Source organism: Trichosurus vulpecula, chromosome 1, assembly GCF_011100635.1.
Source record: "Trichosurus vulpecula isolate mTriVul1 chromosome 1, mTriVul1.pri, whole genome shotgun sequence".
In the NCBI taxonomy this organism is placed as follows: Eukaryota; Metazoa; Chordata; class Mammalia; order Diprotodontia; family Phalangeridae; genus Trichosurus; species Trichosurus vulpecula.
In genome coordinates this window covers 7,090,227-7,116,179 of record NC_050573.1, presented here as the reverse complement: position 1 = coordinate 7,116,179, position 25,953 = coordinate 7,090,227, and the positions used below count along the sequence as shown (strand labels likewise).

The window sequence follows — 25,953 nt, the reverse complement described above, 5'->3', positions numbered from 1 at the left end:
ATGGGAGGCATCAATCTCTATAAATGCCTGTACTTGGATCAGAGGTGGTCTGACTGAATTCTTTGAGATGCTTCCCCCACAACAGTTGCCAAGGTTTTAGTGCTGGGGCCCTGGGTCTCACTGCTGGATTTCACTGAACATCTATCTGGGCTTAGCTGCTTGCTTTCCCAGGACGGTAGGCTTCCCTTCTGGCTTGTACTGGGAGTGGGGATTCCCTGTTGGCCTCCCCTGAATGTAGGGTTCAGCAACTGTGGCCAGGCCCAGGGATGGGGCTCAGCTGCTGGGCTGCTATGGAAACAGGGTCTCTCTGTTGGCTAGACCCAGGGCCAGGCCTCACTAATAGTCAGGCTTCCTGGTGGCTTGTGCTGGGGGAGGGGTCATTGGGGTGGGGCCTTATTTGGCAGTACAGACTGCTCACTTGCTCAGGGGGCTGCTGGTTAGCAGGAGGGTGGGGCCTTGATGGTGATTTGTCCCCACTTGGAGCCCGGCTGCAGGGCCCCTGCTGTGAGCCTGGCTGCTCCTGCTGTGAACCGGGATGCTGCTGGTGCCCCCAGCCCAGTGTGATTCAGCATTCTTGTCTGGCTGCTAAGCTGCTTCACTGCTCCTGGATGCATTCTGAGGCAATTTGGAGAGGAATTTGGGAGGTCATCAGAGGGCTCCTTCCTCACTCCTGGATCCTGGCATCAGAACAGCTTTCAAAGCTGGGGAGAGGCCAGAACAGGCTTTCAGGTGGGCAGCAGAACTCCAGGAATGAGAGGAGAACACGTGGAGGGAGACAGGGAGCAGATGAGGGGCTGGGGAGGAGGAAGGAGCCTTAGAGGGGGAGGGTCAGAGAGGGGGAAGGGGCCAGCCAGGGAGAAGAGGAGGAGTGAAGGGCCCTGAGGGAGATGCTGTTTCTGTTCTGTGCTCAGCAGGGCCCTCTCTGGAGCCCAGAGGGGAGGGCACAGGGGGAGCAGGCCTGGGAGGGGTTTTTGTCTCACTTCCCCATCAGTCTGTGTCACTGTGAGCATCAGCATTACTATCCCGTGACTGACAGTAATAGTCAGCCTCATCCTCAGCCTGGAGCCCAGAGATGCTCAGGGTGGCCGTGTTCCCTGATCTGGAGCCAGAGAATCTGTCAGGGATCCCCGAGGCCCTGCTGTTACTATCATAAATCACCAGCTTAGGGGCCTGGCCAGGTTTCTGCTGGTACCATTGTGCATGGTAACTACTAAGTGCATCCCCAGCACAGGAGATGGAGGCCGTCTCTCCCAGGCTTTTGGACACAGAAGATGGCTGAGTCAGCACAGAGGAGGCCCCAGAACCTGCAAGAGAAGGAAAGAAGAGAGTGGTCAGAGGCAGGGGCCTCTCTCCCCCAAGGGGATGCTGACCCCTCAAGCAGCTTCAGGATGAGCTCAGGGCAGGACTAGGCCTGGTCTGAGACATTGTGGGGCCTGAGGCACAGGGAGGAGACCCAGGGAAGCCTCACCTGTGTAGACAGTGAGGAGTGAGAACAGCAGAGAGATCCAGGCCATGGTCAAGGTTCCTCCCAGAGCTCTGTGTCCTGAGGCTTCCCAGCTGGGGCTGGGCTCCCCCAGGGCTCTCTTAAGACCAGCCCAGGCCCTGCAGGGAGGAGGCCCCCACATGCAAATCTGCTCCTGCTCTGGATCCCTGAAGGAGGAGCCTCAGGTGATGATTGACTGACCCTGTGGGCTCCTGGGGCAGAGGGGGCAGGTCTTTCTCTGGCAGGGGAGGGTCATCATGTCCCCTGAGGTCATTTCCAGCTCTGAGATTTTGGGATTCTGGGAGTCTGGTTTATTCACCACCCCCAGGTCTGAGTCTGATGCTCCACGACCTTTTCAATGTAGTTCAACTGTTTTCTCCTCCTGGACCTTCCCTGTGCACTGGGGCCTTCTCACCATGGCCCATGCCTCCACCATGCTGCCCTCACCTCCTGTTGGTGACTTCCCCCCCAGATCTGCTTGGGGACAGCCAGGCTTCATCCCCTCCACCTGTGCCTGTGATTCTGGAGGCTTCAGGAACACTGTAGAATGGGGATGTGTCTCCCCCATCACATGGGAGATCCTTTCCTGGGCTTTCTCCATTAGAATAGAAACTACAAGAGGGCAGGGATTCTCCATTCATTTGCACTGGAATCCCCAGCACTTAGCACAGGGCCTGGTACACAGGAAGGATCAAGAAATGCTTGTTGCCTTGCCTGGCCTCCAGTCCAGAGCTGCCTTCATGACCATCCAAAGTAACAATTGTAACAGACAGTGGGCCCAGCTTCTGCCCCCAACATCCCCTGGGCTCCTGCTGCTCAGGCCTCCCAAGGGACTGCAGAGGAAGGAAGCCAGACACATCCTCTCTGTGGGCCTCCCTTCCCCATTGGTAAAATGAGAGTGGTTGGACTAGGGGATCTCTAAGCTTCCTTCCACCTCTGGCCTTTACTGATCCAGCCCTAAAGGGCCTGTTTTCATCTCTGATTCTATGCAGATTCTCCAAACATTGAGGCCCTTCAGGAGCCAAAGTTAGGGGCAAAGTTTAAGACTATTAAATTTTTTATTTATTTTACAAAATTTATTTAATATTTTAGAAAACAGGAGATTGGCATGTGAGCACTCTCAGCATTCAGGGTATCCTCTTTGACTGTCTTATCCTCTGGCCTCTGCATATGATGCTTCAGGCCAGATGGGAAAGCCGAGTTCTCTCTGGACCCCCAGAGCCCAACCACAGGAGTCAGGGAAACCACCCAGACACCAGCCCTAGGACACATGCTGAGCCTCAGAGGGCCTGGCGAAGTCCTCCCAGCCTCAGCTCATTCTGGGCTCAGCCCCTCTGAGATCATCTCCCCTGGGCTGGGCCTCCCTTTTCTTTCCACCCTGGAACAGGGAAGGATTGACATGTAGGTTTGATGAGGCTTAGAGTGGGTGGATCTGGTTCAGGTGTGAAAGAATTCACTTAGACCTTCTCTGTAGCCATTGGGAGCTTTACTGATGCAAAAACAGTACAGGTCTCCTAGCAAGAAAGCTAAGTGAGACCCTGTTATTTGGGGGAGTTATGCTTATATAGAGGTTTCAGAATGATGATGTAGTTTTAGAGGTTTTTATGGAGCATAAAGGTTAAAGACAGGACAGGATGACATAGGATGAGGGAGACAAAGGGAATTCTTCACAGTTTAAGGACCCAGCAGGAGTACACAGGTTAAAAATGAAAGGACAGGGGGCACAGGATAAGGGGCACAAAAGCAATTTTCTTGTTATGGGTTCCAGATAAGCGGGAAAGGACTTTAGGGCACCTTCAGGTTACAGAATAAACTCGGGCTTCACAAAGTACTAGAAAAGCTGTGCTTAATATTATTTTTTAATCCCTAGGTCCCTGTTTGCGTCTGCATCATGTTGATGGAGAAGGAGCTCCACAGGGAGGTCATCACAGACCTTGGAAGCAAGTGTGGATTGAGGACAACTTTGGCCTGTGGGTGAGAAGGAAAAAAGAAAGAAAGAAAGGACCAGCTTTACCTTCTCTGTGAGCTCATCCTCCCTTCCAGCCTGAGCCATGATCCTCTTCCTGCTTTGGTCTCTGGCTTTCCCCTTTCCCTTGTCCTTTGCTTTCCTCCCCAGCCTCAGCCCATTGTGTCTCAGTCTCAGCCCCTCTTACATTATCCCCACTGTGCTAGGCCTCACTTCTCTGTGCAGCCTGTAGCTAGTTGGTACAGTGGTTAGAGCTTGGGACTTGTAGTTGGGAAGATCTGCTTTCAATTCCTCTCTCTGAGGCTTATGAGTTGAATGATCATGGACAAGTCACCTAACCTATAATGGGGCTTAGTTCTCATGCCTGTAAAATGGGAACATAAGAGCCCCTCCTTCCCAGGCAGGCTGAGGCCTAAATGACCTAACACTTGTCATTGTGTTGCAAACCTCAAAGTTCCCTGTGAATACTGCCTGCTGGCTGTCCTTCTGGGCCTGAGACCTTTGCCACCCTGAGGCAGATCTCAAAGAGCTGTGAATGGAGGGAAATGTGAGGAAGGTGAGTGTGGGAGGCCTTTTCTAGGGGTTCTTACTCTAGCTTAGTCTTTTGCCTGGGGACTTTCCTCGTTGCCCCAACCCCCAGCTGAGAGGACCCCTTCCTCCTCCAAGTCCCTGGTATTTCTTTATGTTGTCCTTCCCCATTTAGGGGCACCTGGGCTCCTCCAATAGAAGGGAAGGGCCTTGAGAACAGAGACTGCTCCTGTTTGTTATTGTGCTCCCTGCACCGGTCACAGCGCATGGCACAGGGTAAGTGCTGAACGATGCCTTATCCTTAGACTGTTCTGCACGTTTTCAGTACCTGAGGATGTCGTTTAAGCTCTAGAGCCTAAGAGAATTCTGAAATGTCCCCTAAAAAGGTGGGACACTGAGAGGGGCAGCTCTCCATCTGCCCACAGCTCAGTGGAAAGGCCTGGGAGGGCACATTAGCTGAGCCTCCCCCAGGCCACAGGGCAGGAGACCAGGAGCTCAGGAGCCAAGAGTCCCCAAGGGCATTGCTAGACCAACTCAGGCCCCAACCGCATTCCAACATCTCCCCCTGGTGGCCACAGGGCCAATGGCAGCCCCAGGGAAGGTTGGCAGGAAGATTTTTTTTTTCCTTGCCTTCTCCCTCAGAAATGGAAGCTCCTTGAAAAGAGGGACTGTCTTTTTGCTTGAACTTATGTTCCCAAGTGTTAGTACAAGGGAAGGAGGGAAAGGACCTTATGCACACTGTCAACTGGCAACCTATACCAGAAGCTTGTTCAGAGAACAAACAGAATGGGCTTCACCCTTAACCAGAGGTTTGATCAAAAGAACAAGCAGGATTAGGTTGCATGGGCATGTTGATTTCTCTCAAAGCCTGGGATGTGTATGTGTCCACACACAGAGCCATTCCAAAATGAGTTCAAGAAAAGGCAGATGAGGAAGACTTTATGTCCTTAGAGCTAGGGAATGTTGCTTCTCCTTCCATTCCTGGTTCAGGATGCCTGTGTTAGCCAAAATACAATCTCCATATGTGTTAACCATTATATGAGAAAGGAATTTCTTAATAGGATGGACTCACCAAACATGGATGGTATAGTAGGATAGTGTCCATATAAGAAACAATCATCTTACCAAGAAGTCCACATGGCGGACGATGAATTCAGGGTGTAAGAAATGGGAGGAAGAGTTTTGTTTCCACAGAATTGAAGGTGTATCTTTCCCCCTCCCCCACCTGAGCTTTAGCAGAAACCAGGCCTCAGGTGGGTGGGGTGAAAGATCAGAGGCTTGTGCACATGCTTAAACAAGCCATTTGAGGAGGGCATGATGTAGGCAGTCAGGGGGTGTGTCTGGCCAATGAAGATCCTCGAGGGATATTGGAGGTGAGGGTCTATTAAAGGACTGGCATCCCTCTGAGTCTATTGTACTTTCTCCTGTACTCCCCTGTTCAGGGGAGGTACCCACTTATTTGGGGGGAATAAATGTAAATTATCATTAAAATGTTCCTGACTTCCCAATGAGTCTTGCTTATTCCTAGAAAATGTGAGTATGTTTCTAGCAAGGGGAAAAAAGATTTTTATTTAAAATTCTTGCAAATGGGTAACCTGACTGACACTCCCTTGTGGTAAAGGGTAACCTGACAGGCACACTTGTTTTAGAGAAATACACAGCTTTTCTTCTTATCCCAATTAGCATTTCCCTCCTCTGTTTTGTGGGATGAAAGACCATCACCAATTAAATTTCTAATAAGGAGCCATCTCAGGGTGGGAATAGAAATAAATTTTATTCAGTTCTCGAGAATACGGCATCTTCTGCCAGAACAGATATAGCAAGGGAGGCACTTTATAACATGCAAAGCACCAATACATAATACAAGAGAATTCCCGCCCACCTCTGACCCTTCTCACCATTGACTGGGAGGTGAGCTTACAATCTATGCATGAAAGCTAGACAAAGAACCAGGAAATCAAGGCACAGAAACTCCAATTCCCATTCCCTTAGTTAATGATTACAACTGAGGTGACATCTATAAATCTAAAGAAGGAGAATAGGATAAGGGGCGGGAGAGACCCTCTCCATTCTTTTACAGTAAAGGAAAGCAGGTCACAGCGACCCTATTCTTACTGAGTGAATCTTTAAACCAGAACCAGAAGAAAGAACATAAAGTTTCAGGGTAAACTTTCCCAGAGGCTGAGCCATCAGACTTTTACGGCCTCAGAATTTTTCCACTTCCCTATTTCCCTATTTCTTGATTTTTAAACATTTCTTAGTATAGATATAGATATGTATATTTATACATATCTTCCCTGTGAAGTCTTTACATTTTATTTACCTCACACAGTGTTAAAAGAAGAATGACTTGTGATCTATCTTGTAAATGCCTTAAAAGGAGCATCGACTTTAATTAAGGGTTATTTATTTGTACATGACCAGAAGTTGGAATACAATTTTAGATATGTACAATTTTAGAATTGATTACTCGATGTATTTGAGCTGCCTGAAAGGGGACTCAGCTAGTTGGGTAACTCAGCTCATCCTCACCCTCTCCCTCTCCCTCTCCTTCTCCTTCTCTCCAAAAGAAGGTAAATTTTGATGGCCAGAAGCTGCCCACTTAACTTCAGGTTTGTTGGCTAGATTTCTCTCTCCCTCCCGCTCTTTCTCTCTCTCTCTCTCTCTCTGTTTCTCTCTCTCTCTCTCTCCCTCACCTCTCTCTCTCTCACCTCTCTCTCTCTCTCTTTCCTCTCTCTCTCTTCTCTCTCTCTCTCTCTTTCCTCTCTCTCTCTCTTTTTCTTTCTTTCCTTTCTTCTTTCTTCCTTTCTTTCTTTGTTTCTTTCTTTCTTTCCTGTCTCAAAACCTTAAGCCTAGTTCACTCTGAAGCTCATATATTGGACCACAATAGGTCCTTGCCTGAGCTCCACTTAATGGCTGTATTTTGGGCCCTCCTGGCTTAGAGTGAATGTCAATGGTAACTTTTTCTCTTTGGAACAGCAACCCTGAGAGTCTTCCCTCCCAGCTTGATTTTTTTTTCTAATTAAAGGGGCCATCCCTTGACTCACTTCTTAAAGAGGCCTATTCACTGAATGGGCATTACCTCATTCCAAGTGAGTACAAGAAAAGGAAGGCCTTAGCCTAAAAGGATCAGGGTCTGCCAATGTATCCTGGGTCATCTCCAGTTGTCCTGGTGAATATCAGGCCACTGGACCCAGATGGCTCTGAAGGAGAAAGTGAGGCTTTTGACCTTGCCCAGCCCTCCCTCACTCAAATCCAAGTCAACTGCAGGTCATGTCATCATTTCCCTGATGGCATGGTCCTCTTCAAAAACAGAGGACAAACACAATATATGTATTAGAGTCTGTTATTAATTCCGTAGTGGAATCTCATCCTCCTGATGGGGGAATGAATAACAGTTGGCCAAGGTTCCAATTTTGATTTTATCATAATAGAGACATAAGGGTCGAGTGGTAATTTAAAATTGTGTCAAGATCAATTTTATAGGAGAGTGGACACAAGAAAGAGGATCTCTACAAGAAGATACCCTGCTCGAAACTCCTTGAACAGCACTCAGGCTAGAAAACTTCATCAGATGATGTCCCCCCCAGACAGCTTTATGAGATAAGACTTCTGAGTCTTAAATGGACAAATATGTACTTACTAAGAGGATTGTCCCCTTCTGATTTGTCCATGCATCAATCAACCACTCCTTTTTCTGCATCCTTCCCATATTTGTTCCCAAACCCCTTGATAGGTAGTTCATTGATGGTGTGTGGGACGATGACCAGCAGAATCAAAAGTTCAGAGTCTGAGTCAAACATCAGAAAAAGTTTTTATTCTTTCTCATGAGAAAGTGCACAGCCCCCACAGCTCAAGCAGCACCAGCCAGGGAGAGCAAGATGTGGAGGCTCACAGGCTTCTTTTGTCCTAATCCTAACCCCACCTCCTAACCCACCTCTAACCTCTGTCCTACCTCACCATTGGCTGGTGAGGGAAGCCCACACTCTTCTTACTAAGTGTAACTAATCTGGGCAAAGCAATTTCTATCCTTCATTACCATAATTATTCATAACTCATCTATACCTTATCAGAGGACTGTGCTTTACAAAACCTCATCGGGCATTTCCTTTTACCAAATTTGTAGGCAACCAATTAGAAGAGGCTAGAGAGTTAGTACCCTATCAGAATTGTAATGGCCTCAATCCTATGAGCTGCATATCCTGTGTCCATATAGGGAAACCACCCATTCTAAGCTCCTCCACTTAAGTTTCTTTTCCTCATTTTGGGGGAAATCACTGGTTTGCATTACTCAGAAAATGAAACTTGTTTGCAGAGTGTACCAGAGACAGATAGAGATAAGAGTGGAGCCGAGAGGTTCTTGTGAGGAAACTTCACTGTGAGCCATCCCTCACAATGGGATGGTTAGGATCATAGTTTGGCAGGTGGAAGGGAATGGCAGTCTCTATCTTGACCTCCTTAATAGTAGTTGCTGAGGCATTGAGAGCTGTAGGCTGCTGCGTAATATCTTGTGTAAGAGGGTTGGTACAGAGGTTAATGGAAACAGCAGTAACAAAACAAATACCCACCAACCCTCAACCAAATAATCTATTCCTACTAGATGGAGAGACTGAAGTGAACCCTAATTGTGATGAGGAAAGTGAATTCAAACTAGACTCTTCCTCTGGTACATTGAAATAAGGTGTAGACACAACAAACAGTCAATAAAAAGAAAGGGGGGAATATTATGGGGAAAAGGAGGTTGTTGCTTCTCATAAAAGCCAAGTTGCCAAAGAAGATGCAGGTACTTCTGAGGCAGCTGGAAACTATAAAGAAACTGAGGGGAAGGGGGCAGGGTAATGAGAGACATAAAGGATGGGGCTGGGCAGAGAACGTGAGGAGTTTGGGCATTCCGGATAGGCAGTAAACCCTCTGGTACCCAGCCAATGTTGAATAAAAGTCCTTCCTAACTGACCAGCAGCTTTGAGGAGTTCTTGATAGGATGCTTGTTTCTTACATCAATGCTTACTGATTGATGGATGGATTCCTAAACAACCAGCCAGTCCTGGGCTCCATAAACAACCTGAGGGATGACCAGCAATGAGGGAGGTCTGAGATCTACTAGGAAGTGCTGACAGGGCCCTCCCAGCCTAGCTGAGAGGAGCCCAAGCCCAGGCAGGAGGGGAAGGAGGGCCTCTCTCCTCCAGGGCCAAACCCCATCAGATCCACACAAGCTTCTCTCCTCCAGAGCCAGGAAGAACCTGATGAACTGTACAGGTTGGGACCTCAAGCTTCATCCAGGAACCATCCTCCCCTCCCTTAGGACTCCCTAGATCTTTCTCCCCCAAGTCCTCACAGCTATGTAATGCCTTTAAATCCCAGTCTGGGTGACCCCATCACCTTCTCTACAAACATTCTTCCCACCCTCCTCAAGCCCCTAGCTTCACCCCCACTTCCTTCACTCACAAAGTCACTGTAGTTAACACTTTACTCAGGAGACTGAGGCCGTCCCATAATTTTTCTCAACCAGAAAAAAGAGGGTCTTGGGGCTGCATGCAGGTCTGTGGAGGTGGGAGAGTCCTTCCTGGGGTCTCAGTGCCCTGCGCAGGGCAGTAGGGCCTCCAAGACCTGAAGCTAGAAGGGACTCAAGAGGATCTGGGTCCAGAGCTGCACCTGAAGTGGCCAAAGCTGGGGAGAAGCTGAAAGGGGCTCTCAGGTGGGCAGCAGAGCTAAAGGAATGAGGGAGAGAACCTGGGGGGAGGGGAAGGGGAAGGCTGGGGAAGGAGACTTGGAGGAGGGGAAGATGCTACCCAGCCAAAAGCACAGGGAGAGATGAGGGGAGAAAGGGGCCTGAGGGAGGAGCTGTTTCTGTCCTGTACTCACCAGACACCTCTGAAGCCCAGAAGGGAGGACACAGGGGGAGCAGGTTTTTGTCTCAGTTCCCCCCAAGTTGGTGTCACTGTGAGCATCAGCATCACTATGCCACACCTCACAGTGATAATCAGCCTCCTCCTTAGCCTGGAGCCCAGAGGTGCTCAGAGTGGCTGTGTACCCTGAGCTGGAGCCAGAGAAGTGGGCAGGGATCCCCGGGGGCCTGCTGTATATATGTATATATGTATGTATATATGTATACACACACACACACACACATATACTAAGAAATGTTTAAAAATCAAGAAATAGGGAAGTGGAAAAATTCTGAGGCCATGAGAGTCTGATGGCTCAGCCTCTGGGAAAGCTTACCCTGAAATTTTTTGTTCTTTCTTCTGGTTCTGGTTTAAAGATTTGCTCAGTAAGAACAGGGTCATAATGACCTGTTTTTCTCTGCTGTAAAGAATGGAGAGGGTCTCCCCCTCCCCTTATACTATTCTCCTTTTAGATTTATAGATGTCACCTCAGTTGTAATCATTAACTAAGGGAATGGGAATGTGAGTTTCTGTGCCTCAATTTCCTGATTCTTTCTCTAGCTTTCGTGCTCAAATTGTAAGCCCACCTCTGTGTTGGTAAACAAAATGGGCTCTTAGCACTCAGTTCAACCAAGTGCCCTTGAAGAGTTTGGCCTTTGTTTCCTTGATTAGATTTGGGAGTCCTTGGTGACCTCCTTGCCTCAGGGGAGGGCCTAGTTTACACATGAGTTTGAGTGACATGTTTGGGACATTAGAGACTTTTAGACCATGTGGGTTTAAGTAGCCTCTTTATGACGATTCTAGGTCATGTGGGTGAGTTGCTGTGACAACCAGGGGTTGGCTTTCTGTTTTTCAGAGCTCTTACCCATAGCTGTGGTAGTGTGCGTGACTCTGGGCCAGCCCTTGTTATGAGCTCCTGGGCTGAACTTAGATGTTGGTAATTGTATTTGGTCTGTCTGTTGATGTTTGTAATTTGTTTGTATTTTGCACCGAAGTTCAGGGTGCTGGCTTCCAAGGGGGGGGCACCCCGAACTAAGTGAATGGTATTACTGAATTAAAGTAAACTTGTCAACTCCTTAACATTGCTTTCCTTAGTAAAGCAGATCGAAAGAACCTGGGCTTTGGCAGTGTTCTTGTTGTTGGGCTTCTGTTAGTCTTTCACCCCCAAAACAGCTGCTAGGCAAATTGTTGAAACAGCCTACCAGACAATGGTGAGAAGGGTCAGAGGTGGGCGGGAATTCTCTTGTGTTAGGTATTATTATGGGTGCTTTGCCCTTTGTAAACTGCCTCCTTTGCTGGTTCTGCTCTGTGCTAGCAGGGGATGCCCAGTTCTCGAGAACTGAATAAAATTTATTTCTCTTCCCACCCTGAGATGGCTCCTTATTATAAATTTAATTGGTGAGGGTCTTTCATCCCACACACTCCCATCCCTAGCTTTTCCCCCTTCTGCAAACTGGTTGAGGAGATGCATTATCATGCTATTCTGCTGAGTTGCCCAGATTTATAGTGGGTTAGGTGGTCATGGGTCAGGTGAAGAATCTAGGCTCCCTAAGACTCTGTCAGCAGAATGTTTACTCTGGCTGCTGCTACGAGCCTGGAAATGTTCTCATTATATCCCCAAGAAGAGACTGAGTCTTCATTCTGAGAACGAGTCCAGCTATTACAGAAAGACCCGGAGCCATGGGGCTGACCATGGCCTTCTATGAAACAAAGAAGGCCCAATGGACCTCAGTCCTGAGCAGCCCCTTCCTGGTCTTCCCTGGGCAAAATGGCTTCCACCTTGACTCCCGCCTCATCCATTGCATCCCGAGATTGGGGTCCTTGCTGGTCAAGGACTCCCATCACCATTACACAAAGGTGACTATTGTCCCATGTAAACACTTGGGTGGGAGCTCAGGACCAATGGGTCAATCAATTATTCATCAATGAAATGTTTCTGCTTTGCCAATTAATGAGGAAGCATTTGAACCTTCTCCTGGGTCTCCTGGATCTCCTGATCACCTGGATCTCCTTACCACCTGTTGTAACAATCTACTAGCAGCTGCTGTAGGGGTGTAAGACCCAGCAACAACCACCACACAGAAAGCTGCCAACACAGATTCTTTTGATTGATCTGCTTTACTAAGGAAAGTAACGTTAAGGAGTTAACAATCTTACTTTAATCCAGCATACAAATATCCTTCACTTAGTTCAGGGGAAAAAGCCAGCACCCTGAACTTCAGAGCAAATACAAACAAATTAACAAACATCAACAGACAGACCTTGTCTGATTCAAATTTCAATGTATAGTTACCAGGGTTTAATGAAATCCCAGCATCTGAGTTCACAAGGTGGAGGGCTCTTAACTACAGCTGCCCAGAGTCTCCACATCACAACATGCCACCAAGAGTGAGAGCCCTTTGCAAATAGCTCTGTTCTCTCTTTTTATACACTCTTTAGCCATCATCAAAGGTCATCTGAGTGACCAGAACTCAGGCTCCTACTATTGGCTCTAGTCTTAGCAACTCCCCTTAGGACCCTGAGGGCTTCATACCCACACAGGCTTAGCACCTAGTAGATAGGGGTTTGGGCCTGGGGTTTAGCACCTAGTAAGACTCAATCAAAGATACCCAACATAATTGATATTATACCACTCCAGGGATTGAGGCTCCACCCTGAAGTTCCTCTGTTTTCTGGATAAGTCTTCTACATTTTCTCATCTGTTCTTGTTCAGTTTTCCCTCTGGTAGGGTGCCCCTTTGGCACCTCCACCATCAGAGAGCCAAGCCTCCTTATTCCGGACTCTGACCAGAAGCAACAGGCCCAGGAAAGCAAAGGAAGGGTCAGGGTCCAAGGCCATATCTCCAGTTGAAGGGGGAGCAGGATTCAAGGCCAAATCTCCTGTACAGGAGGGGCAGGGTCCAAGACTAGATCTCCTATAGAGGAAGGGGAGGGTCCAAGGCCAAATTTCGAGTAGAGGAAGGGCAGGGTCCAAGGTCAGATCTCCTCTAGCCTGAGGGGACAGGTAGATCAAGGCCTTGGAGGCAAAGGTCTGTGTTTGAGCAATGAGACAGTTTTATTTAAAGGAGAAGCTGGAGGATAAAGAGCATGCAGCCCCCTGAAGGTTCTGCCTGGGCCCAGCAGGGGAAATGAGGATGAAGGAGAGAGGCTGAAGGCCCAGGGGACAGACAAGGGTTTGTGTCTCACTTCCCCATCTCTCTCAGTCACTGTGAGCTCCAGTGTTCTTATCAGAGGACAGACAGTAATAATCAGCCTCATCCTCAGCCTGGACCCCAGAGATGGTTAAAGTGGCCACTTTGTTGCTGCTGGAGCCAGAGAATCGGTCAGAGACACCTTCTGGTCTCTCTTTGTCGTTGTAAATGACTAGCACAGGAGTCTGGCCCCATTTTTGCTGATACCAATGAGCATACCTATCATCCAGCTGATCCCCTGCGCAGGTGAGGGTGGCTGTCTGCCCCAGGGTCACAGACATGGAGGGAGCCTGGGTCAGCACATAGGAGGCCAGAGAACCTGGAAGGAAAGGAGAAGAGACCTTGTCCTGGGACTCAGCAGCTTGGCTTTGGGTGGGAGAGAGAGAGTTCCACTGCAGTAGCCTCCAGGGTAAGCTCAAGGTCAGGGCCAGGACCAGCACAGGGCCTTGGAGAGGCTGAGTCACAGGGAAAGACAAAGAGCACCTACCTGTGGAGACAGTGAGGAAAGGCAGAAGGAGAGGAATCCAGGCCATGGTGGAGACACCCCAAGAACTCTGCTGTCCCAAGCCCCACAGCTGGTGCTGGGCAGCCTCAAGTCTGTCTTATACCCTCTCTAGGACCAGGGGTGGGACTGTCATAGAAATCACTGCCCCTCCCCTCCCTTCACATACCAATCCCTTCCTTCTGCCCATGTACAAAACTGTCCCCAGGACTGGGTGGGGTTTCTGATTGAACAACTCTTGGTCTGCCCCATAGAAGGGGCTGGGTAGGAAGCACCTACCAGGGGTCACACAGACAACAGGGAGCTCCAGTCCTCAGGGGCTGAGAGCCTTTGATTCATGGCCAGCCAAGCTGAGTCACCATCCTCAGGCCAACTGCTCCCTCTGGTGACTTTGGGCACAATGGAGGCTCTTGGGAAGGGCAAGAGACAAACTGCTGAACCCCTGGACCAGCACTGAGAGCCCATCCCCTCACCTCCAGAAGCACTAGGTCAGGCACCTCTTCAGAGGACTGGAGTCCTATAGGCTAGTCTGCCATGATCAAATGGATAAAGATCTGTAGAGGGGAGGACAATGAGGGCTGAGGGCAATCATGGGACAACCTCAATTTTTTTAGTAAAGTAGAGGGCAAAGTCACCTGCTGAGGGAAGGAAGAAAGAGGTGGGGGCTTGAAGAGTGTGAGAAAAATGGAAACTCCTCTTGAGGTGGGGGTTGAGATGGAGAGTCATGGGGAGAGACAAAGGATTTCTGTCTGGAGGGCAGGAAGCCTCAGGGGAGGGAAGTATGTATGGATCCCTGAGACTGTTCTTGGACCTGAGGAAGAGGGTGGGGATCCTTAGGTCAGGCCTGGAGAATGACCCAATGGTCACCCACCTCATCAGCACTGGCAGGGAGGGGGATGCTCTGTGGGATTCAGGTACAAAAAGGACCCTTCCATGCCTCCTGCCCTGAGCCAAAGCTTCTCTCACTGGGCAGGGGGCCCCTTCCAGCTCTCCCTTTAGGGCTCTCTCCTTTCATCCACATGGCCTCACTCAATACTGGTGATCCCCAGGGCTGAATCAGATAATTCCCAAACTGCTCCATTCAAAGCTGTCTCTTTGAAAAATCAATTCATTACAACCATTTAGAAAGTCCAAGCCCTGGGCTGTGTGCTGGAAGGCTAGAATGTGTCCCTGGGGAAGGCATGGCACTCAGTGTGGCTGCTGGGTCTCAGTTTTCCCTGGTCTGTACTTTACATGGCCTGTGGTGTCCTCACTGGGCCCAAAGCCTGCAGACTACCATGGTGCCCCCATGCGGGCTTCTGCCATGACCAGGTCTTCTCCTGTGTGTCAGCTCCTGGTAAGGGTGGAGATCTTCTGGTACCTGAACAGCCACAGCAGCTGCTAGAGGGGATGGTGAGTTACAAGGCCCTTCCACAGCTCATCTGGGATAGCCCATGTCAGCACCTGGAGGCTCTTTTCACACAAGAACAGAATAGTAGAAATCAGTTGTGCTCAGGACAAGCCCCATGGAAATGCTGCTTGTGACTCAGACTTGGAAACAGAGAAAAGGGGCCGGATGCCCTGAATGCCTGGAATGGCAGGTTATCCAAAGTAGATTGTTTAAAAAGTTCAGGAGACATAGGTTCTGGGTAATTAATCATTTTAATAATAATGCTGGCATGGTCTTAATAAAAGAGGTCAGTGGCACACTCAAATGCCCAAGACTCTCATGGTGGTGGACTCCCAACTTATATGCCCTTGGAAAAATGAGAGCTCCTGGGGGTGGCAATCAACTCTAACTGACTGACAATTAATGAGAAAATGAATATCATAAGGAGAAGTGGGCTCATTCTAAGGAGGGTCTGGGAGTGACCTGGATCACCCAAGTCTTGTTAAAGAGACTTATTAATTTCCATAGCACCTGTCTGCCAAGAGGGAGAATCCACATTTTCCTAGACCTTTCTTAGTAAACACAATGAGCAGGAATCCAGCTATCTGCCTAAATTTAGATTTCTTCTACTGTCTTTGATTAATTCTTAGCGTGGGTAAGTCTCTACCCAAGATTTCCCACACTGGATGATTTCTGGATGAGTAAGCAGAAAAGGGGAAAACTTGGTCCCAATACAATAATTAGTTATTAAATATGAGAGAGAAATCATTTCTCTCAGAAGACCCAGGTTTCTACAAGAGGATCAAGGGGCTGACAAGGAGTCCCTTTAATTTCTGGTTATTTGGTCACCACAAAAGAGCTGCTATAAATCTTTTTGCCCATAGAAGACCAGCTCCTCTTTCTTTGATCTCATTGGGTTATAAGCCTGGCACTGAGAGCACCTCCCAATGGCCCACTGGCTCCACCTTCTGTCTTCTCATTGCAATGCCTTCCCTCTCTAGCCTGGATTTCTTCCTTCCAGTTTAGCGGGTGCAAAAGGTCTCAACCCTTTCCCCTTCTTATTGGGAACAGAAGAAAAGCCAAATCTGAAGTGACTGAGAGGGGTTTTTTCCTATTTAATCAGGGATATAAGACATAGATACATACAGATGGTAACAGTTCTGATAGGAAGAACTGGACAATGACCCTCTCAGAGTTCCCTAGCAGTCAAGGCTCTATCACTCTGGATTCTCAAAAACCTCTGGCAGGGGTAAGTCCAAGAATCTTCTCTCTGTCTTCTCTCAGAGCCTCAGCTTCCCCATATGTAAATCACCTAGACCAGATGATTTTGAAGTCCCTTATTGCTCTGTTATTCTTTGTTCCTCCAGGGTCTAGTTCTCTGTGTTCCCCTTTCTAACTAAAATCTCTCTCCACTCTGATATTCCATGTTCTAAGATCCCTGCCACCTCTAATATCCTCCCTTCCATGTGCTGAGATCTCTCTCAGCTATGACATTTAGTGTTATAAAGTCCTTTCCAGCTTTGACATAATAGAGTAGCTGGATTTGAACAAGGCATTCCACGAAGTCTCTCATGTTATTCTTGTGAAAAAAAGGTTAAGAGAAATGACCCAACCAGTGATAAATTTAGGTAGAATCAGACCTTCATGGATGACCGGTAGCAAATAAAAAAATAAATAAATAAATAAATAAATAAATAAATAAATAAACAAACAAACAAACAAATAAATAAATAAATGAATGAATGAATAAATAAATAGAAAAATACAGTTTCTGAAAGAGAGGTCTGCAATGGACAAGCCTAGGGAACTGTCCATGGTCCTACTCTTCTCAGTGATTTTTGTCAATAAGGAGTCCTTAGTCCAGAGTCACTACTACTCACTCAACAAATATTTATAAAGTAACTACTTTGTGCCAGACTTTTTGATAGGCACTAGGGATTCAAAGATAAAGTTATATGGTACCTGCCCATGAGGGGCTTTCATTCTAATAAGGAGATACAACACATACAGGCAAGTGATAGCCAGTTGAAGGGTCCTAGATCTAGAATGGAAAGAGTCCCAGAAGCCAGCTAGCCTCTTGCCTCCCCCCTCACTTAAAATGTGAAGGAAACTCTAAGGTCAGAGAAGTTAAGTAACTTGCCCAAGGTCACACAAGAAGTAAGTTTCAGAACTGGGAATTGAGCCCCAGTCCTCTGACTTAAGAGCTGGTGCTTTTGCAGGTGTCGTGGAAGCCCTCCTGGATATTGTGAGTATAGCCATGGGGCAGTAGGGCAGTAGATTGTCCTGCATTTTGTAATATAAATGGTAGCACTGAGAAGTGAACAGAACCAGGAGAGCGCTGTGCACAGTACTGGCAATATTGTTCAATGAAGAACTGTGAACGAATTCACTATTCTCAGCAATATAATGATCCAAGACAACCCCAAAGGACTAATGATGACGCGTGCTATCCACCTCCAGAGAAAGAACTGATCTTGCCTGAATACAGACTGAAGCATGCTATGTTTCACCTTTTTTATTCTAGGCTGCTTGTACGAAATTACTAAGAGGGAAGTGTTTTACATAACTGTACCTGTGTAACCTGTACCTGATTGCTTATGATCTCAGGGATGGGGGAGGAAAGGAAGGGAGGTGTAGAATTTGGAACTCAAAACTTGAAATAAAAATGTTAAAGAACTGAAAAAATAATAGCACCAATCCAATTATTATTCCAAGAACCAGAGAGAGAGGTAAAATAGGGTGGGATCAAGTACCCATGAAAGAACGGGGTAGATGTCATAATGCTTTCATTGGAGAGACCCTAGTGGAGGGCTAGATGAGGTATGAAACATACTATGCATCTGGCTAGATGCAGGTGATTGAGGCACATTTTCCCTTATTCATCCACCTATCAGGGGAGCTCAAACTCAGAGCAGGCAAAGTGGGCAAAGCCCTTGGCAAACTTTTTAAGGATTTCATTTTATTTTGTTTTCAATTAACCAGCTGTGTTGGTAAGCAAAATGGGCTCTTAGCACTTAGTTCAACCAAGTACCCTTGAAGAGTTTGGCTTTTGTTTCCTTTGAGTAATTCAGTGTATTTCACTGAATATTACTAAGTGCTAAGCCCCAGGTTCTAAACTATGTGGATGTGAACCTCCCTGGGTCCTAAGGGAAGGGGCTAACTCAAGAGCAAATCATAGGAGCCTAAGTTCTGGTCATTCAGATGACATTTGATGACACCTGAAATCCTATAAGAAGAGAAGACAGAGCCATTTGTGCAGGGCTCTCACTCTTGGTGGCGTTTGGAGACTCCCGGGCAGCTGTAGCTAAGAGCCCTCCAGCTCGTAAACCCAGATATGGGGACTTTGTTAAACTCTGGTAACTATGTATTGGGATTTGAATCAGACAAGGTCTGTCTGTTGATGTTTATATTTTGTTTGTATTTTGCTCTGAAGTTCAGGGTGCTGGCATTTCCCCCTGAACTAAGTGAATGATATTTGTATGCTGAATTAAAATAAACTTGTCAGCCCCTTAAGGTTGCTTTCCTTACTAAAGCAAATCAAAATAACCTGTGCTTTTGAAGTGTCCTGGTAGCATACTTGTTGTTGGACTTGTATTGGTCTTTCACACCCACAACAGCTGCTACCCGGATTGTTGAAACACTGAGTTACCCAGAAACAACATCTCTCAGGCTTTTTTAAGTGTCACAATGAGATATTTCAGTCCCTATCACTTGGCCTGCCGAATAACATCTACAGCAGTTTTTGCCATTTCATCGTTTTGCTGCATTTGGTATATTAAAGAGATGACTGAGAACACCCATATTTACAATGAACAAAATAGAGCAGGAGTTCTTACCCTTCTCTGTGTCTCAGACCCCGGAGGCAGCCCAGTGAAACCTATACATTCCTTCTCAAAACACAACTGTCCCTTCCACATCATGGGGATTAGGGGTGTAGAGTGGCAATCTGGAAAATCGGCCTAAATTTTTTTTGGCCCTCCCTTCAGACCAGAGAGGGTCTGATTTTCTTTTTCTTTTTCTCTTATGTGCTATTTACAGTATCATATTGTAAAATCTGGGTTAAGTATTTGGTCATAGGCTCTGAGTCGTCTGCTGGCCTTTGTGTGGCATCTGCATAACTCCCCAAAATTCCCATTTAATTTCTTATGCCTACGTGCAATATATTGAAACTGTGATGGGGAAAGTCATGCTGTGCAAAGGTTAACTGTAGTGTTTTTCCATGTATAATATAAATTGCATAGCATGACAAAGGAAAATCATTACACTGAAATATAGTTATGAAAATGTTTTCACAAATGAGATTAAGAACCCTGGAATTAGAGGAATGTGTCTTGAAGAGCAACAGCTGGAGAAAGACCTTGGAAATGATGAAGAGACCACTCTTGGCAATAGTCGGGCTGAGCACAAAATCAGGGGAAATGTGTGGAAACATCAGAAAGCCTCTTTTTTTCAGTCCACCTGAAAATATTGAGGAATAAACACTTCTCCAGTCTAAAATCCTTTTGAGTTTTAACAGAAAGATGAAATTTGTATCAGTGCTTAATCACACACCTCAGGAAACAATGCCTTCCACTAAAATCCTTTTCCCTATTTCAATTAGGCTTAATCCCTTGCTTTTGGGAAAGTGTGCACAGCTAGGTCTTGATCAGTGAGAATAATAAATCCCATTAAGCGATCATACTATCTGGATTCAGAATATTTGATTTTATAATTATATACAATACATGATGATTCCCAGTCAATGAAGATATGTAATGAAAATTTGAATGATGAGACTACTTTGTGGAATTCATTATGGAGCATTCAAATGAAAGCAATGGCCCTGAGAAAATGGATTAAACCTGATGACCAGATTTAGAATAAGAAATGTCTCTTGTTTAGTTACTGATCTTGTGATTATTGCTGGTTACCTGTGACCAGCTTGAAGGATAGCCCTTGAAGGGAGTGGCTGCAGAAGGACTGAGTAGTTTTAGGAAAATGATTCTTCAAGATTAAGTAACTGTTGTCCTAGGCTGATGCAACAAACTATTTGTTTTTACCCTTCTCTGAGTAATATATCTGGATTTTAATATATTATGGAATTTTCCTTATTGAAGATTCCTATTAATGTCACTTCAAAATGTGTTAGAGGGATGTTTGAGGGCATGAGGTGACTACAGCAATTGGGACATTTCTCTTTCTAGGCTAGAAATGTTCAGATTTAGAATAATATATCTTAACAAAAATTGTTTCTGTCAGGCTCAAATGCAGGATACAATATTATTTTCGTCATACAATCAATCAAAAAATTTCCTAAACACTTACTATGTTCTGGAGATACAAAGAAAAATGTGAAATAGTTCCTTATGATCTAGCTGGGAGAGACATGAGACCGTATAAACAAATACAAGCTATTTGCCAATGGTAAGGAGAAGCATTCACGGTTTGAGAGATCAGGGCAGGATACATAAAGAAGGTGATGCTTCACCTCTGGATTGAAGGAATCTAGGGATTGTAAGAGGTCTCAGAGGTGAGGAGAGAGTGCCTCCTAGGAATGGGAAGCAACCTATGCAAAGGCAGAGAGATAGGAGATGAAGCATCATATATGAGGAGTAGGCACTTTAGTTCACGTCTTAGTGCCCATGAAAGGGAGGAATGGGTAAGAAAGCTAGAAATGGAATTTGGAAACAAGTTGTCAAGGACTTTAAGTGCATCAAAGGGAAATTTCTATTTGATCCTAGAGGCAATAGGATTTATTAAATAAGTGCTTTGTAAAAATTAATGACCTTAGTAAGATGGTTCAATGAGATATAGCACAGTAAGCAGCTAATAGGATTGAGGCTGAAGCTGAGGGATTTACCTGGTGTATATACAAACACAATCATAGACAGATGTCAGAATCTGCCTAAACCATGCATGTAGCAAATGAACTTAAAGGATGATTGGCAACCATCTGGGCTGAAATTATGACAGAGGATCGTCAAATCATAGAGAGAGATGGAAGAGACTTAGAGGTTACCTAGGCCACCTCTCCCATTTTACAGATGAGGAGATTGCATATTAGAGAGGGAAACTTGGGTAACCTACCCAAAGAGAGATGGAACAAATAGCCAAGATGGGATTGGAACCAAATCATTCCGAGTTTGAATTAAGCAGTCTTCCATGGAACCTCACCACTTCTGAAGAACATGCAAGTTGGCTGATATTCACAGTGCCTTAAGTAGCATCACATGTAAGAGATGATTAATAAATGCTTGATGACCGATGGAATAACTGGAGTTGAGTGGTGGTCATTATAGAGTGTTCTAACCATAACACTTTGACAGAATCTCTCAAATGAGTCTTTACTCTTAGTCATATTATAAACAATCTAATGAGAGCATAATGTTATATTAGTTAGATTATAAAAGTAGATATTATTCCAAAGATACTATACCAAACCTTCTCTGTCATGAGGTAGGAGTCTTGTCTGGACCAGATGAGAAATGTAAGTATGATAAAGAAGGAATTCCATGAAAAAATCAATATAATTTCTACTCATACAAAAAATGCTCTAAATAGGGGTGGCTAGGTGGCACAGTGAAGAGAACACCAGCCCTGGAGTCAGGAGGACCTGAGTTCAAATCTGGCCTCAGATACCTGACACATTTACTAGCTGTGTGACCTTGCACGAGCCACTTAACTTCAATTGCCCTGCCCAAAAAAATGCCCTAAATCATTATTGATTGGAGAAATACAAATTAAAACAAACTTGAGATAGCATTTTACACTTACCACATTGCCTAAAATGATAGAAGGTGAAAGTGACAAATGTTGGATGGGATGTGGAACAATTGGGACATTAATTCATTGTTGGTGGAATTGTGAACTGATCCAACCATTTTAGAAAACAATTTAGAATTATGCCCAAAGAGTTATTAAACTATCTATATACTTTGACCCTGCAATGTCAGTTTTAGTTCTATTTCCTAATCATTCTATGATTAGGGAAAAAGGAAAAGAACCTATATGTTCTGAGATTTTATAGCAGCTCTTTTTGTGGTGGCAAAGCACAGGAAATTGTTGGGATGCCCATCAATTGGGGAATGGTTAACAAGTTGTGGTCTACCATTGTGATGGAATACTACTGTGCAGTAAGAAATGATGAGCTGGGGCTGGTGGGGACCAAAGATGGTAGCTTAAAAACAGGGATTTGCTTAAGCTCTCCCCCAAATCCCTCCAAACACCTGTCAAAAATGACTGTCAACAAATTCTAGAGATACAGAAACCATGAAATAACAGTGGGAAAGAAGTCTCCAGCCCAAGATGACCTGGATGGTTGCTGGGAAGGGTCTACTGCACTGTGCTGGGGATGGAGAACAGCCCAAAATGGGCCATGCCAGGACAGACCAGGCACTGAGTAGACTGGGAAGAGCAAGTCTCAGGGCCCTCAATCACTGAACTGTGGCAGTTACTGGACTTCTCAACCCACAAACAGCAAACACAATTGAGCAGGTCAGTGGGAAAACTGCTGGATCTAGGTGGGGAAAATGTACCATCTGGACACAGCCCTGGAGTGGCACAGGTGGCTGCAGTGGCAGTGGCAGCAGCAGCAGCAGCAGGAGCAGCAGCAGCAGCAAAAGCAAGAGCAGCAAGAAGGCTGTTTCCAGCCCCAAGCCCACATGGTGGGAGGAATCATGTAGGTGATCAAAGTGGGACTGCAGGAGCTGAGGCAAGGTTCTCTTGCTTTGCCCTGCTTGCATCTGGGTGGCAGTCCTGGTTGGTGGTTCTTGGGGGAGGAGGAACGCCAGTCTGGCAGAGCTTTGTGGTGTGCCATACTACCTCAGAATAGAAGTAGCTGTGAAAACAGCTGCTCAAAACCCCTGAAGCTGGGGACAAAGTACTCTGAAAGCAGTCATACCCTGAAAAAAAGCTCAAAAATCAGGTAATTGGCTGGGAACTTCAGCAAACAGTGAAAAAAGACTCAGACTATATAATCTTTCTTTGGTGACAAAGAAGATCAAACCATACAGCCAGAAGAAGTCAACAAAGTCAAAGATCCTACATCAAAAGCCTCCAAGAAAAACATGAATTGGTCTCAGGCCATGGAAGAGCTCAGAAAGGATTTGGAAAATCAAGTAAGAGAAGTAGAGGAAAAATTGGGAAGAGAAATTAGAGTGACACAAAAAATCATGAAAAATAAATCAACAATTTGCTAAAGGGGACCCCAAAATACTGAAGAAAATAACACCTTAAAAAATAAGCTAACCCAAATGGCAAAAGAGCTTCAAAAAGGTTTGAGGAGAAGAATACCTTGAAAGGCAAAATTAGCCAAATAGAAAAGGAGGTCCAAAACACCAATTAAAAAATACCACCTTAAAAATTAGATTTGAACAACTAGAAGCTAGTAACTTTATGAGAAATCAAGAAATTATAAAACAGAACCAAAAGAATGAAAAATTGGAAGACGATGTGAAATATCTCATTGGAAAAATCACTGAACTGCAGAATAGATCCAGGGGAGATAATTGAAAAATTATTGGATTACCTGAAAGCCATGATCAAAGAAGGAGCCTAGACATCATCTTTCAAGAAATTATCAAGGAAAACTGTCCTGATATTCTAGAACCAGAGGGTAAAATAGAAATTGAAAGAATCCACTGATTGCCTCTTGAAAAAGATCCCAAAAAGAAAACTCTTAGGAATATTGTAGCCAAATTCTAGAGTTTCCACGTCAAGGAGAAAATACTGCAAGCAGCCAGAAAGAAACAATTTGAGTATTGTGGAAACACAATCAGGATGATACAAGATCTAGCAGCTTCTACATTAAGGGACAGAAGGGGTTGGAATATGATATTCCAGAAGTCAAAGGAGCTAGGATTAAAACTAAGAATCACCTACCCAGCAAAACTGATTATAATGGTCCAAGGAAAAATATGGATTTTCAATAAAAGAGAGGACTTTCAAGCTTTCTTAGTAAAAAGACCAGAGCTGAATAGAAAATTTAACAAGAATCAAGAGAAGCATGAAAAGGTAAACAAGAAAGAGAAAATCATAAGGGACTTACTAGAGCTAAACTGTTTTGTTTACATTCCTACATGTAAAGATAGTACTTGGAACTCATCAGACCTTTCTCAGTATTAGGGTAGTTGAAGGGAATATACATATGTATATATGGAGAGAGAGAGAGAGAGAGAGAGAGAGAGAGAGAGAGAGAGAGAGAGAGAGGGCACAGAATGAGTTGAATATGAAAGGATGATATCTAAAAAAAACAAATTTAAGGGTGAGAGAGGAATATATTGAGAGAGGGAGAAAAGGAGCTATAGAATGGGGTAAATTGTCTCATATAAAAGTGTCAAGAAAAAGCAGTTCTTTTGGAAGGGAAGAGGGGGCAGGTAAGGAGGAATGAGTGAATCTTGCTCTCATCGAATTAGACTTAAGGAGGGAATAACATACACACTCAATTGGGTATCTTACCCCACAGGAAAGTAGGGGTAAGGGGATAAAAAAGGGGAGATGATAGAAGGGAGGGCAGATAGGGGGAGCAGGTAATCAAAAGCAAACACTTTTGAAAAGGGACATGGTCAAGGGAGAAAACTGAATAATGGGGGACAGGATAAGGTGGAGGGAAATATAGTTAGTCTTTCACAACATGAGTATTGTGGAAGTGTTTTACATAATGATAGATGTGTGGCCTATGTGAATTGTTTGCCTTTGGAACTCAAAGTTTTAAAAGCAGATTCTCAAAACAAAGTTGTTTTTGCATGCAACTGAGAAATAAGATATATAGGGAACGGGGCATAGAAATCTATACTGACATACAAGAAAGTAAGGGGAAAGGAGATGGGGGGAAGGGAGTGGGGTGACAGAAGGGGGGGATAACTGGGGAACAGGGCAATCAGAATATATACCACCTTGGAGTGGGGGGGAGGGTAGAAAGGGGGAGAAAATTTGTAACTCAAAATCTTATGGCAATCAATGTGGAAAATGAAAATATCGAATAATATGATAATTGCTAAGGAAAAAAAGAAAAAGAAGAAAGAAAGAAAGAAAGAAAGAAAGAAAGAAAGAAAGAAAGAAAGAAAGAAAGAAAGAAGGAAACTAAATAAAAGAAGAAAAAACTTAGAAGTTTGTGATTTCTTAAATTACAGTACTTCAAAAATGCATGGTCAAATAGAATGACTTAACCCATTCCTCATTTTTAGCAGTACTATTCTTAATCTAATAACATTTAGATTATAAGAAAAATTGCTTTTCTAAAAACACAGATGATACAATTGATTACCAGATCACACAGTAAAAGAAAATTTAGAAATACAACAATACCATAAACAATTATCATATATTTCAACTGGAAACAAAATTAATTAATTACCACTCTGGTCACCTTCATTTTTAGACAAATATGTTTCCAAATTGCTTTACCCAGAAAATTATTCATCTCATCACCATGGGCATAAACTTCAAATTTAAGAAAACCCATATAAATTTACCCAAAATGTTTAATTAACCTCCTCCCACTACTTTCTTCACAATCAATTTATTTTCTTGCATTTGCTGCAAGTCAGAAGGCTTTCTGGCATGTATGGATCCCCAGGTTTTTAAGTCATATATTGCATGATCTCTGGGGAAACAACCGTTTTCATCATTCGTTACATTGCGTAGACTCTTAAGGAATGTGAACATTGGTAATGCTAGTGTAAGCAAGCCAGATGGGATCTGAGCACTTTCATGGAAACCAGATGGATCTTATACACAGAAAGACTGAGGGAGGGATGGAGGGGATGGTGAAGTAGTCTGGGGTTTGTAACAACAATGGTACTTGCAGCTACTGTGGCTGTGTACGACCAACAACACCAGCACACAGGAGGGGTGCTAGCACAGGTTCTCTGATCTGCTTTCCTAAGTAAAGCAACTTTGAAGGGTTTATAATATCCCTTTAATTGAACATACATATATCCTTCACTTAGTTTAAGGGGAAAAGTCAGCACCCTGAACTTTAGAGAAATCACAAACAGAAATTACATAAACAGAGCAAATGACACAAAACAGCAGACAGAGCTTCTAATTGT

The 25,953-nt window shown here is 45.0% G+C and overlaps 1 protein-coding gene and 1 gene segment (V, D, J or C); both read right to left on the bottom strand.

The window, feature by feature from the left end:
- The window catches only part of LOC118833714 (immunoglobulin lambda-1 light chain-like), a 35,996-nt gene extending 34,451 nt beyond the window's left edge, over positions 1-1,545 (bottom strand). Inside the window, exons 1-3 of the mRNA XM_036741095.1 lie at positions 1,469-1,545; positions 1,002-1,304; positions 140-141 (exon numbers count right to left, since the gene is read on the bottom strand). Of these exons, the coding sequence (XP_036596990.1) occupies positions 140-141; positions 1,002-1,304; positions 1,469-1,514 (351 nt within the window). The 5' untranslated portion in view covers positions 1,515-1,545. The remainder of the gene's footprint in view (positions 1-139; positions 142-1,001; positions 1,305-1,468) is intronic.
- The window catches only part of LOC118833711, a 105,416-nt gene that overhangs the window by 57,774 nt on the left and 21,689 nt on the right, over positions 1-25,953 (bottom strand).